Here is a 13,699-nt window from a genome sequence, read left to right on the forward strand (position 1 = left end):
GAGGGATCTCGTATTTATAGACATCCCTGAATCCAACAGCCCTGGAGCCTGAGTGTCTGTGGGCGCTGGGGATTCGTGCCCTGGGGTTGGAACGGCCTGGGATGCGTTCCCTGTGTGGCACACAATTATTCCCCATCAAGGATTTTAAAGTGATTCCCATATCCAGCTGCAGCAGGAACTGCTGCCTGCATTTAGGACACTCGACGGCATTCATAATAATCCATGGAAGTTTGGAGCTGCTGTGTGGGAATGCACTGATTTTATTAGCTGAAGCCAGAGCATGAATTCAAGCAGGGAATGGGACTGGATTGGGATGCACAAGGGGGCTAATCCAGGGATTTGGCTCTTCCCAGAAGCCATGTGGGTGTGGAGCAGGAATTGCCAGTGTGGCCACCAAAAATAAACTCCACAAACACTCAGGTTAATGGAGCCTGAATCCCAGCAGGGGCTGACGAGCCAGAGCTGCTGCTGGGGTTGTTTTATTCACAGAATTCCAGAGTGGTTTGGGTTGGGATGGACCACAAGGATCATTCAGTGCCACCCCTGCCACAGCAGGGACAGCTCCCACTGTCCCAGGCTGCTCCAAGCCCCAGTGTCCAGCCTGGCCTTGGGCACTGCCAGGGATCCAGGGGCAGCCACAGCAAATCTGGGAATTCTATTCCAGGGCCTCCCCACCCTCCCAGCCAGGAATTCCTTCCCAATATCCCATCTAAATCTCCCCACTTTCAGCTTACAGCCATTCCCTGTGTCCTGTCCCTCCATCCCTTGTCCCCAGTCCCTCTGCAGCTCTCCTGGAGCCCCTTCAGGCCCTGCCAGGGGCTCGGAGCTCTCCCTGGAGCTTCTCCTCTCCAGGTGAGCGCCCCCAGCTCTCCCAGCCCAGCTCCAGAGGGGCTCCGTGGACTCATCCCAGCAGCTCCATGGCTGAATTCCTGCTGTTCCCCACGCTCAGGCAGCTCCGTTTCCCTGGGCAGGGCTGGACAATGCTCAGTTCATTCCCACCCGGCTGCTCCTCTCGTGCCTGGTGACAGTGACAGGGACAGCCCCCCAGGGCCTGGCACTGCTGAGGGGGCCAGGCTCTCCAGACTGGGCCAGATTGCAGCCTGATTGCTCATCTTAAAATAAAAAAAATAAAAAAATAAAAAAAAAAAAGGAAGATTTCGGAAAGATCATCGGTTGTTTCAGGAAGTCGTGCTGCTACGGGTTTTATGAATTAGTTCTTTCCTCCCCTGAAATTTAAGTAAATTAAATGAACACCCAAAATACCAGAAGTGTGCAAGTGAGGAGGTTGGACAAACAAACAAACAAACAGAAACGTGTGGGCAGGACACTCATTTGTCTCCAGAGCTGGGGATAACTCAGAGATGTTAAACCCAGATCGTGTGAGCCCATCCAGCCTTTTGCGTTCATCAGGGCAAGGAGGGACAGGACGCAGGGCATGGATCCCACTGCCAGAGGGCAGGGCTGGGTGGGAGACTGGGCAGGAATTCCTGGCTGGGAGGGTGGGCAGGCCCTGGCACAGGGTGCCCAACACCCCTGGCAGTGTCCAAGGCCAGCTTGGAGCACCCTGGGACACTGGAAGGTCCCCCACAGCTGGGGATGGAACCAGGCCATCCTTAAACTCCCTCCCATCCCAACTTCTCCTGTAACTCTGTGACTAAACGAGCTGGGAAGGCTCCAAGAAGGAGCAGAGGGTCCAGCCCTGCATTCCCAGCAATTCCCAGCATGGGAAGGTGGGAGATGAGCAGCACCGGTCTCACGCCACGTCACAGGGACAATCCCGCTGCCCGCGGGTCACACGCGCGTCCCCAGGGCTGGGCCAGGCCACTGCCACCCCCGTGGGGACACTGATGCATCAAACCGGGGATTTCTGCTCCACAACGGGCATTTGATGCTGCCTTAGTCACCGCTAAGGAGATTATGGAGAGGAAAGTCCTCCAGCGGTTCGGCAAAATCCAGGGAACACCCACTGATGTCAGCCAGGCTGCGCCGTGAAGAATGACTCCTCTCCTAATTGCAGCGCTGCTGCTTGGGATTTCAGAGGGGTTTCATTAAGGCCAGGCTTAAAGTGACTCCTGCCTGGAAGCCTCGTCCCTCTGGAGGTGCTCAAGGTGTGCAGAGGCTGTGGGAAAATCCATGAGAAATGGTTTGGGTGGAAGTAACGAGCCACTGGATGTGCGCTGTAATAAATCAGCTGTAGGGCAGTAAATAACACGGAGGGGGTTAAGATTTATTTATTTACTAAACACTTCTCCACAGCCAAGTTTGGACCCTCGTCCTGTGCACTAAAACTGTGATTATCCCTGAGAATGGCAATGGGGATTTGGCCTGTGCTTTGGATGTTATTCCACACATATTTGTAAAGGCAAAGTCTTTAATAAATCGGTGACACCCATTTGTTACTGGTTTCAAGAGTGTTGAGTGTTTAAGAGCAGGGAAAACAGATGTGGTTTTACCTTGTTCAGGGGGAAAGAAAAAAAAAAGTGTTGTTTGAACATTTTCCTGAAAATGGGAAATAAAATTAACGGGGATTTATCCCTGAGGAGAACCTTTCAGGCATGGAAAATCACAGAATTATTTAGGTTGGACATCAGGGGGTCCAACCATTCCCAGCAGTAATCCATGTCCCCAGGTGCCACATCCACGCACAGAGAAACATTCCCGGACGCGTCCAGTGTCCCCAAACCACACAGTGGCTGCAAGGGAGCAACCAGAGCTTTTGTAACTGGCTTTCTAAAATATTTTTGGATCCCAGAATGAGAAGACCCCTGGCAGAACCCCCTGGGTTTGAGATGGGCAGCAGAGGCAGCAGCTCCGGGACTGATTTTGGGGGGATCATGCTGGGAGCTCAGGCTGTGCTGACTCATTTCCCCCGGCTGTGTTCCAGACAAGCAGAACGACGTGGAGATCCCTTCTCCCACCCAGAAGGACAGGGAGAAGAAGAAGAAACAGCAGCTCATGACACAGATCAGCGGGGTGAAGAAATTAATGCACAGCTCCAGCTTGAACAACACCAGCATCTCACGGTTTGGCGTGAAGACAGAAAAGGAAGATCACCTGGCCAAGGTAGGAGCGATTCCTGCCCTCCTGGGAGAGTCTGGAAGCCGGGAATGGATTTTTTTCCCCCCCTTTGGAATGAGTATCCCTGAAATGACAGGGCCATTAGGAATGCTGTAATTAATGGTAGCCTTAAGAGCGTATTTTATATTTTAAAATATGTGAAAAATAGCCCTAAAATGAAAAGAAAAAAAGGTGAGGAGGGCTGAGGAGAGCAATTATGAAACACAAAATCAACCCTTCACAGTTGCTCTGTGTTCATTAAGCTCACACGTTCAGCACTTACCTCATTACAATAACCATTAAATTTGCATATTTGTGAGCTTTTGGGAAATGCAGAATTGCCTGGGAAAGCCCTTCAAACCCTTCTCTCCTTTTTTTTTTTTTTTGTGCTCTCCAAAAGGAACTGGAAGACCTGAACAAGTGGGGCCTGAACATCTTCAACGTGGCCAGGTACTCGCACAACCGCCCGCTCACCTGCATCATGTACGCCATATTCCAGGTGTGTATTCCTGGAGTGCAGAACTCCAGCCTGATTCTAATTCCTGATTTAAAGTCCGGTTCCCCTCCGCTCCGCTGCCTGATCCCACACTCAGCTGCGTTGTCTGTGCTCTGACCTCCCCCCCTCCAGGAGCGGGATCTGCTGAAAACCTTCAAGATCTCGTCGGACACGTTCGTGACGTACATGATGACCCTGGAGGACCACTACCACTCAGATGTGGCCTACCACAACAGCCTGCACGCTGCTGACGTGGCCCAGTCCACCCACGTGCTGCTCTCCACCCCTGCCCTGGATGTGAGTGCCCTGCTTGGCTCGGCTTTGGGCTCGGGGTGGGCACTGGTGGCTCTTCCCGGCGCTCCCTTCTCGCCGTCGTTAGGAAATCTCAGCCCGTGGAATCTCTGCTTCGCCTTCCTTCTGAGGCTTCCCTGTCCCAGAAAAGCACCATTTGTTCCCCTCAGACAGCTTCCCTCAGCCGTTGGGAGGTAAACCCCCCGCCCCTGACAGATTCCTGTTGCTCCATCCTAGGCCGTCTTCACGGACCTGGAAATCCTCGCTGCCATTTTCGCAGCCGCCATCCACGACGTGGATCACCCCGGGGTCTCCAATCAATTCCTCATTAACACGAGTGAGTTTTTGTTCCGAGTCTCTCACAATTTCACCCGATGGGAGGGCTTTTTGCGCGCCACCAACTTCCAGGCTGTGCTGTCCTCTCAGAATCGGGTGCAGGAAAGGAGTGAGACGTTTTGGGATCAATCGGGAATTAAAATGCAATCCCCGACAAAGGGAGCCATTGTAGCACAATTTGTAAAGTCAATATTTACTACTTGCTAACACACAATTATTCTGCCAGCCCTGAGTGCAAACTTTACCATTAAGATAAGATAAATAATCCTGTTGCTACTGAAAGCCAAATATTGGGCTTTGTGTTGTGCTGTGCCACGGGCCGAGCGTGGATCTGGGTTCCAGAATCTGGCGGTTGTTGTGTTTTGGGAAGGGTTTCTGCAGGATTCTGTTGCTAATGATTTGTAACTGAGTCAGCTGAGCATTATTTTGTCTGAGCAAAGGTTGGTTGAGTGCTGGGGCTGGCACTCATGGAGCTAAAAACAAACCCCAAAAACCCGAAAATCATCCAGTGTCCTGTGGGCAGGGACACCTTCCCCAAACCAGGCTGCTCCAAACCCCGTCCAGGGAAGAGCCAAGGAAACTTTCCCCTATTAAAACATCTCAGCGCCCAGGACCAGCTCCTGTTGGCTCTTGGAAATCCCACATTTGGTGTTCCTTGCCCAGATTCCGAGCTGGCCCTGATGTACAACGACGAATCCGTGCTGGAGAACCATCACCTGGCCGTGGGCTTCAAACTGCTCCAGGAGGAGCACTGTGACATCTTCCAGAACCTGACCAAGAAGCAGCGCCAGACCCTCAGGAAGATGGTGATTGACATGGTATGGCCACTCCCTCCTCCTCCTCTTCGCCAAAAACGGGCATTTTTGGTGGCTGTCCCTCCTGAAATCCTGGTTTTTTTCCCCTTTCTGGGAAGGTGTTGGCCACTGATATGTCCAAGCACATGAGTCTGTTGGCTGATCTGAAGACCATGGTGGAAACTAAGAAGGTGACCAGTTCAGGAGTTCTCCTTCTGGACAACTACACGGACAGAATACAGGTGAGGCGGCCAAATTCCCTGGGTTTGGGGTGGATTCCCTGGATTTTGGTCAGGAAGAAGAAGCCACCCTCCCGTTTTTACCGTGGCTTTGAAATTGATCATCTGGAGAAGCTGAATTCTCAGCAGACATTTTCTCCTGCACTAAAAGGAAGCCCAAGGTGGTCCCATAGTTTTTAGGTGACCAGAATTAGGGGTTTTTTGGTTTTTTTTTTTCCTAACACTTGGAACTGCAAACGTGGCGCGTTCTGAGGTTGATTTTTGAGGGCTCCTAAATTTCCTTGCTGCTTCCCCCCATTTGTTTCTCCTGTCACAACACTTTTCAAAATTTCGAAATTGGAACAAAAATTTCATTTGGAACATCCTATCTGAAGCAGCCCAGAGTGAGCTGGAATTCCTGCTGAACAACCTGTTCCCTCAATAATTCAATCCTTGATTTCCCTGAAGTGACCGGGAAATGTTGGAACAGAGCTGTGCAGTGAGCAGGACAAGATACATCCTGCTCTGCTCTCCACTTTGATGACCAACTCCTTAAGAACAGGCTCCTGGGAAAACTCTATAAATTTTTATTTCCAACACTCTGGCACTGCTTAAATCCTCGTGGCCACTTAGTCAGGCCGGTTTCGTGCGTGTGTGGAAGGGATATTACTCATTCCATAAAGTGGGAGCATTTCACCTCTTTCCCTGAGAGCTTGGAAGTGGATTTTGAATGGTGGGAAGCAGCTGGGTGACAAAACAGACAAACAAACCTGCGTGATGTCACTGACACTTCCACAGCTGCGCCAGGTGTGAGGCTGGAGCTGTGTGAGCACCAGAGAGCACGTCTGGCTTTGGGGCTGGGGCAGCTGAGCTCATCCACGGGGATGGAATCGCAGAATTCCAGACTGGTTTGGCTTGGGAGGGGCTTCAAATTCAGCCCATCCCACCCCAACACCTCCCACCGTCCCAGGGTGCCCCGAGCTCCAGTGTCCAGCCTGGCCTGGGACACTTCAGGGATCCAGGGGCAGCCACAGCAAATCTGGGAATTCTATTCCAGCCCCTCCTCACCCTCCCAGCCAAGAATTCCTTCTCAATTCTACCCATATCTCCACTTTTTCAGTTTGAAGCCATTCCCTGTGTCCTGTCCCTCCATCCCTTGTCCCCAGTCCCTCTGCAGCTCTCCTGGAGCCCCTTCAGGCCCTGCCAGGGGCTCGGAGTTCTCCCTGGAGCTTCTCCTCTCCAGGTGAGCGCCCCCAGCTCTCCCAGCCCGGCTCCAGACCTGCAGCAGCTCCCTGGATTCCTCTGGAATCTCTCCAGCAGCTCCAGCTCTTTCCCGTGCTCCAGTGCAACGTTTCTGATGGGTTTTTTTATGGTCTGTTTCATAATCACAATTTTTGCTGCAACGTTCTGCAGACCCGGCTCGGAGCCCTCCTCTTTTTTTTTTTTTTTTCTTTTTTTTCTTTTTTTTTTTTTTTTTCAGCTGATTTGATGAGTTTCCTGGCGGCTTTAATTGCAGGTTCTCCGGAACATGGTGCATTGTGCAGACCTGAGCAACCCCACCAAGTCCCTGGAGCTGTACCGGCAGTGGACGGACAGGATCATGGAGGAGTTCTTCCAGCAGGGAGACAAGGAGAGGGAGAGGGGCATGGAAATCAGCCCCATGTGTGACAAACACACGGCCTCCGTGGAGAAATCCCAGGTAATTGGTGCCCTGAGCTGCAGCTTTGCTGCCTGCGCCTGGCTTTGCGCAGCAGAGATGGAATTCAGCAGCTCGTGCGGCGCAGCCAGGAGAGGAGCCGGCGGTTCAGAGCGTGGCTTCTGAGCCCGCCTGACATCCAGCTCTGCCTGCGGCTCTCTCAGGCTGCACTGGCTCCTCCAGCTCCTCTCCATCCCCCTCATTCCCTGCTCCTCTCCCAGTTTCCAGAGGGAGTTGGGTCCTTTTGTTGCCCAGGCTGGGAAGGGCAGCTCTGCTCCCTCAGCCCCTCCTGACCCCAGCGATGCTGTACCCCAGTGCTGACCCCACTGATCTGCAGGGTTGGGATCCGCCTCAGCGCCCTACGAAACTCTGCCTGGCGCTGGTTATCCAGGACAAGCCTGCAGCGCACGTGTCCGGCGGGGTTAGGGGTTTTTTGGAGCTGCCCTGCGCAGGGTGAACCCCAGAAAAATGTTCATTTCTGTCCCTGCGAAACTCGAAAGGAGCTGGATTTGCCTCTCCTTTTATTTGTCAGGATGAACTCGCTCATCCCTAGCTCTGATTCATAAAAATGGTTTCAAGGTCAGATTTTGTTCTGACCTGTGTAGCACAGGCCATAAAATTTCGCCCGGATAATCTGGAATGAAACCAGGAATTTATGTTTGTCCAAACAGATTCCAGCCTTTATATAATGCTGTCTTGGTTGTTGTTTTTGAATGACTCCGGCAAGTCATCGCTGAGGTTTTTCAGCTTGAATAAGTAACAAAATTGACGATAATTATTTCCAAATGTCCTCTTGGGCTCAGCCAAGTGCTTTCAAAATTATTCACTCAACCGCGTGGTGATTTGCTTGGAAAAATCTGTCGGAATTCTTAACCTAACAAGAAATGAATCCTTCAGCCAGGCTGGCCCATGTGCTCCACGTGTGAGCTCCGATTCATCCTTTGCTTCACATCTGCGCTTCCCAGAAGCTTCCAAATGGCTTTTTTGTCATGCAAAAAACCACAGGAATTGCACAGAATGTCCATCATGGATGGCAAAGGAGAAAGGGAGATGGCGTGTCCATGCTGGAGTTTTCCAAATGACGTTTTTTGGTGTCCAGAAAAGACAGGAATTGCACACAATGCCCATCGTGGAATGGCAAAGGAGAAAGGGAAGCGGTGTGTGTCCGTGCTGGAGGGAAACAAGGAGTGGATTGGAAAAAATAAGATGCAAATATTTCAAAGCTTCAGATGCCCTCTCGATATCTTAGGATCAGTGCTGAGCCTTGGGGCCAATTATCCCGTGATTTGGGACGTTTTTAAAGGAACAACGACCCGAAACAACGATTTTAAAGGAACAACGACCCGAAACAATGGTTTTAAAGCAACAGCGATTAACGGGTGCTGGTACCGCGGAGCCCTGGAGCATTTTGGCTTCCGACCATCCCAAACTTTTTTTTTTTTTTTTCCCCCCGTGCAACAGGAACTTTTCACCTTTTTTTTTTTTTCTTTTTTTTTTTTTCTTTTGCCGGGAGCCTCCTCCTCACCCCCTTCCAATGGGATCCTCACGGTGCTATTGACATCCTGTTGTGTCTGAGGGAGCCGGGAGCCACTTCCAAAGCAAACACCTCGAGCACACCGAAGGCCGGCTCCTGGCCGAGCCACTTCCCTGCTGCGCACAAAGCCCTGGAGCTGGGGCAGGCCCTGCCAAGAGGGAAGAATTCCAATCCCCCGTTCCCGGCTCCATCCTGGACGCGGTTCCTCCCTGAGTCACGGCGGCGGCATCGCGGCAGGGCTGAGCTCAGCGGAAGGGCTGACGGGGCAGCGCGGCTCAGCCCTCGCTCTTTCCACGGCTGGGACGTCACTCCAGGCAGCATTCCCGGGATGAGCGGGGGCCTCTTCCCGAGGAAAGCTCATCTGGGGGAGTTTTGCCGCAGGGCAGGAGGAGAACGGGGATCAGGGGAACGGTTTGGAGCAGGCACGAACTGCAGCCCGCAGGAAAATCCAAAACCGCGCCTGAGGTTCGAGGTTCAGGCCATGAAGGCTGCTCCCCTGGGAGCACTGGGGTGTTCCCGGCTGTCGGTCGTGCGGGAATTCTGGGATAAGGCCAAAAAGGCAGCAGCCTTGTCTCCAGGCACCTGGGAATTCTGTCTGAGAGGAGCAGACTCTGTCAGTGCTGAGAGCCCCATCCAGTCCCAGCTCCATGGCAGGGACGCCTTCCACTATCCCAGGATGTTCAAACCCATCCAGCCTGGCCTGGGACACTTCCAGGGATCCAGGGGCAGCCACAGCAAATCTGGGAGTTCTATTCTGCACCCTCGCAGGGGACAATTCCATCCCAGTATCCACCTAGTCATTCCTCCTTGTGCTGTCCCTCCATCCCTTGTCCCCAGTCCCTGTGCAGCTCTCCTGGAGCCCCTTCAGGCCCTGCCAGGGGCTCGGAGCTCTCCCTGGAGCTTCTCCTCTCCAGCTGAGCGCCCCCAGCTCTCCCAGCCCGGCTCCAGAGGGGCTCCAGCCCTGCAGCAGCTCCGGGGATTCCTCTGGAATCTCTCCAGCAGCTCCAGGTCCTGCTGCAGTTGGAGCCCCGGGCTGGGGCAGCTCTGCAGGTGGGGCCTCACCTGGGAGGGGCAGAGGAGCAGAATTCCCCTTTCCTTTCCTGCTGCCCACACCGGTGGATCAGCCCAGGCCCCTGAATTTCCTGCTGGCTCCTGCTTTTAGTGAAACTTCCTGCAAGGTTTGATTTTGGACAAGACACGAGCGCAGCCCAACACTGCATGTGGGTGCAGCTTTGCGGATCAGATAATTGTGCCTGCATTAGGCCGTGCTGGTTTGGGTATTTTGCTCGTTAAAATGAATTTAACGGGAACTTTCCAGACATCCACCTCTCCCTGGTTATTCCTTTGCCCTGAGTGCGTGTGTCCCTTTGTTTTCCAGGTGGGATTCATCGACTACATCGTCCACCCTCTCTGGGAGACGTGGGCTGACCTGGTGCAGCCCGACGCCCAGGACATCCTGGACACTCTGGAGGACAACAGGAACTGGTACCAGAGCATGATACCTCAGAGCCCGTCCCCTCCTCTGGAGGAGCGGGGCCAGGACTGCCAGGGCCTGATGGAGAAATTCCAGTTCGAACTGACGCTGGAGGAGGAGGATTCGGACGGGCCCGAGAAGGACGCCGAGAGCCTCGGCTACTTCAGCAATACAGAGACGCTCTGCGTGGCCCAGCCGGGCGAGGAGGAGCCCCAGAGGGAGGCCACCATCGAGATTGTCACAGAAGACACATCCCCTGTGGACACATAATGGCCCGGCCCCGCGGGAGTGGCTTTTAAACACTTGGCGGAGCTTGCCAGCGGCCTCCGACCGCCTCTGCAGCCGGGGCCGAGGCCTCGGCCACGGCGGGGACAGATCCTCCAGCTGCTTGAGATTGGAGTCAGGGTTACGGATGGGGTAGGGAACGATTGCTCAGGAAAATGCACGGGTGATTTGCGTTGTGGTTCGAGCCTCGTCAGCCCAGAGCGCCGCCTCGCCCCGGAGCTGGCTTGGGTCGGGCCGGCGGCGGCGCTGACACGCAACTGAGAGATTTTTTTTATACCGTTAGTTTTGGAGTTTATACCGGTTAGACTGATAGAAACTACTGATCAATAACTCATATCCGACCTGTCCACCCGACCACCTGTCTGCAGACCTGTGTGCCTTCTTTGTAAACACTTTCATGTCTTTTCGAGAGTCTCTTAATCCAACGCACGGAGCTTGGTAGTCCAAAAGCGACACGAGGTGTTTCGGAATTGACGGCGGCTTTTTTTGGATTCTTCCTGTTACCAGAAGCAGTCTTCCTTTTGGTTTTTTTTTTTTTTCTTTGTTTATTTTTGTTTGTTTTCACGGGCAATACCTGTCACTTTATTGCAGTTAATCACTTTGACAGACTAAAACAGAAGGGGAAACCCTCTGCTTTGCATTACTGCACCTTGGATGTGTTCTTAATCCGCCTCCCCTCCCCGGTGACCCGTCGGGAGTCACTCGGTGCCGTCGCACACCGTTCCCTCGCTGGGAACAGCGGGATTGTTTTCCTCCCCGGGGTTTGGGTTTGTGGTGAGCAGGACAGAGGGCAGGGTTTTTTTGGGTTTTTTTGTTGGTTTTTTTTTCCCCTGGCACAGCTCAGTCCACCCCTGAGTAAGCGTGGCAAGGCAGCGTGTGACACGCCTTCCCCCTCGGCAGCTCCCTGGAATTTGCACGCTCGGATGTTTGTGTTTCTCTGGCCTCTCGTCCACGTTCCCTAGGTTTAGGTCCACCATCCTCCTCCCCCTCCTCCTGCACTGCCTCGAGCTCTACCACCTCCATTACTGTTTATAACAGTGTATTTATTACCTACTGTACATACTGTAATGTTTTTGTAAGTTATTAATTTATATGAATTAGCATCGCCCGTCGGCGGCGATGTTAATGGGGTAGAAAACTCGGAATAAGAGTTGCCTTTTTTTTTTTTTTTTTCTTGTAACCTTTTGTATTGCATAAAAGTCCAAGAACCTGAACATAGCTGAAGAGACAGACACAACCCAGGAAGGGCATTCGGGTGGCAGCCGCCCGTGGGGAGGGGACACCGCATCCCAAATTTGGGGAATTTGCCGGGAAACGCGGAGAGGGGGAACCGAACAAAGACCTCCCCACGCCCGGGCCGGCTTGTCAATGTCACAACGTTCCAATTTCTGAACAACCCAATGTGAATTTCTATGACAAAAACCAGAAAAAAAAAAAAGAATAAAAAAAAAAAATAATGTGAACTGATGTAATAATTGTGCTGTGAAACTTTCCTCTGACAAAGCTTGTCCGGCATCGTGAGCGGTGTCAATCTCAGTTTGTAAAATACGTTTCAAGCTTTTTGGTCCAACTCGTGACTAATTAGTTCATGACAATAGCACAGTTGTGCATGATCAATGGGTTTGTTTGTCTGTTGAACACTGCATTGTTCCAGGTGGTTATTTTATTGTTCCCCAAAGTTTCACACTATGTATGTTATAGTATTCTATATTGTGTTCAGACGCATTCTTAAGAGATTTTTATATGAAGTGAATAAATGAAAGCATGACCCAGCCTGTGGCTCCTGGGAGGATTCTGTCAACAAGGCAGCGTGGGCTGTGTCACCACAGAGAGAAAATGGGACCCTCCGAACCCAGAACCCTCGCACGGCTCAATCCCAGAACGATCCCATGGCCCAGTCCCAAAACCCTCCTGGGGCCAAACCCCAGAACCCTGACGTGGCCAAAACACAAACCCCTCTGCTGGCTGAAATCCAGAACCTCCCTTTGGCCAAAATCCGAAACCTCCCACAACCAAAACCCAAGACCTCTCAGAGCTGAAATCCAGAACTTCCCACAGCTGAAATCCAGAACCTTCCTTTGGCCAAAGCCCAGGACCCTACTACAGCCAAAACCAGAACGCTCCTGTGGCCATTCCCCAGGATCTCCCATAGCTGACCCAGAACCCTCCTGGAGCCAAAACCCCAAACCCTCCAACGGCTGAGTCCCAGAACCTCCCACGTCCTAAACCCAGAACCTCCAGTGTCCTGAACCCAGAACCTCCAGTGTCCTGAACCCAGAACCTCCCATGTCTGAAATCCAGAACCCTTCCACGTCCTAAACCCAGAACCTCCCACGGCTCAACCCCAGAACTCCCACAGCCAAAACTCAGAACCCCTTCTGTGGCCAAAATGCAAAACCCGCCTGTGGCCAAAACCCAGAACTTCCCATGGCCAAACCCCAGAACCTCCAGTGGCCTAAACCCAAAACCTCTAATGGCCAAAACCCAAACCCTCCAATGTCTAAAACCCAGAACCTCCAATGGCCAAACCCCAGAACCTCCAGTGGCCTAAACCCAAACCCTCTAATGGCCAAAACCCAAACCCTCCAATGTCTAAAACCCAGAACTTCCAATGGCCAAACCCCAGAACCTCCAGTGGCCAAACCCCAGAACCTCCAGTGGCCTAAACCCAAACCCTCTAATGTCCAAAACCCAAACCCTCCAATGTCTAAACCCAGAACCTCCAATGGCCAAACCCCAGAACCTCCAGTGGCCTAAACCCAAACCCTCTAATGTCCAAAACCCAAACCCTCCAATGTCTAAACCCAGAACCTCCAATGGCCAAACCCCAGAACCTCCAGTGGCCTAAACCCAAACCCTCTAATGTTCAAAATGCAGAACCTCCAATGTCTGAAACCCAGCACCCTTTGAAGTCCTAAACCCAAAACCCTTCCATGTCCTGACCCCAGAACCTCTCATGTCCCGAGCCCAGCCCCTCCCACGGCCAGCCCAGCCCCTCCGCTGCCCGCGGCCCCAGCGGGAGCCGTTCCCCAGGCCCGGGCCGAGCAGGGCTCCCGGTGGCACGGCCACCAGCACCCGTGGGACGCGCGGGGACCGGGTCCTTCCTGCGGGGCCGGTGGCAGCGGAGGCGACAGGAAGGCGGGCGCCGGCAGGAAGCGCTGGGCGCGCACGGCCCGGCCCGCGGGAGCTTTCATGTCCCTGCCTGACCCAAAACAAGCGACTTTCCAGTAAAAAACATCCTGCGCCAGGGCAGGAGCTGCGGGAGAGCCGCGCCCTCGCCGCGGGTGACACCGGCAGTGTCCCCTGGGGGGCACCACCGGCTTTCCCTGGATTCCCCGGCTCGGAAAAGTCGCAGGAAAACACGCGTGGATCCATCTCATCCCCGTGCCCGCATTCCCACCCAGCGCTCCGTGGAGCAGGCCACCTTCTGTCACACCTCTCGCGGCCCAGGAACCTCTGGAACTCCTTGGTGGAAATTCCTTGGTGGAAACTCCTTGAGGGGCCAGTAGTGATTTGTC

At 53.2% G+C, this 13,699-nt stretch overlaps 1 protein-coding gene across 5 annotated transcripts in view; it reads left to right on the forward strand.

Moving 5' to 3' along the window:
• PDE4B (phosphodiesterase 4B) overlaps window positions 1–11,953 on the forward strand; it is a 157,676-nt gene extending 145,723 nt beyond the window's left edge. For all 5 annotated transcript variants that reach the window (XM_066192994.1, XM_066192995.1, XM_066192997.1 and 2 more), the window contains 8 exons: window positions 2,885–3,063; window positions 3,458–3,556; window positions 3,686–3,850; window positions 4,082–4,181; window positions 4,844–4,998; window positions 5,094–5,216; window positions 6,709–6,891; window positions 9,801–11,953. In XM_066192994.1, the coding sequence (XP_066049091.1) occupies window positions 2,885–3,063; window positions 3,458–3,556; window positions 3,686–3,850; window positions 4,082–4,181; window positions 4,844–4,998; window positions 5,094–5,216; window positions 6,709–6,891; window positions 9,801–10,166 (1,370 nt within the window). In that variant the 3' untranslated portion in view covers window positions 10,167–11,953. The remainder of the gene's footprint in view (window positions 1–2,884; window positions 3,064–3,457; window positions 3,557–3,685; window positions 3,851–4,081; window positions 4,182–4,843; window positions 4,999–5,093; window positions 5,217–6,708; window positions 6,892–9,800) is intronic.
• The last annotated feature ends 1,746 nt before the right edge of the window (window positions 11,954–13,699 follow it).

The sequence above is a fragment of the Chamaea fasciata genome, unplaced genomic scaffold (genome assembly GCF_029207755.1).
Source record: "Chamaea fasciata isolate MVZ Bird 193981 ecotype frontalis unplaced genomic scaffold, bChaFas1.0.hap1 SCAF_10, whole genome shotgun sequence".
Classification (NCBI taxonomy): Eukaryota; Metazoa; Chordata; class Aves; order Passeriformes; family Sylviidae; genus Chamaea; species Chamaea fasciata.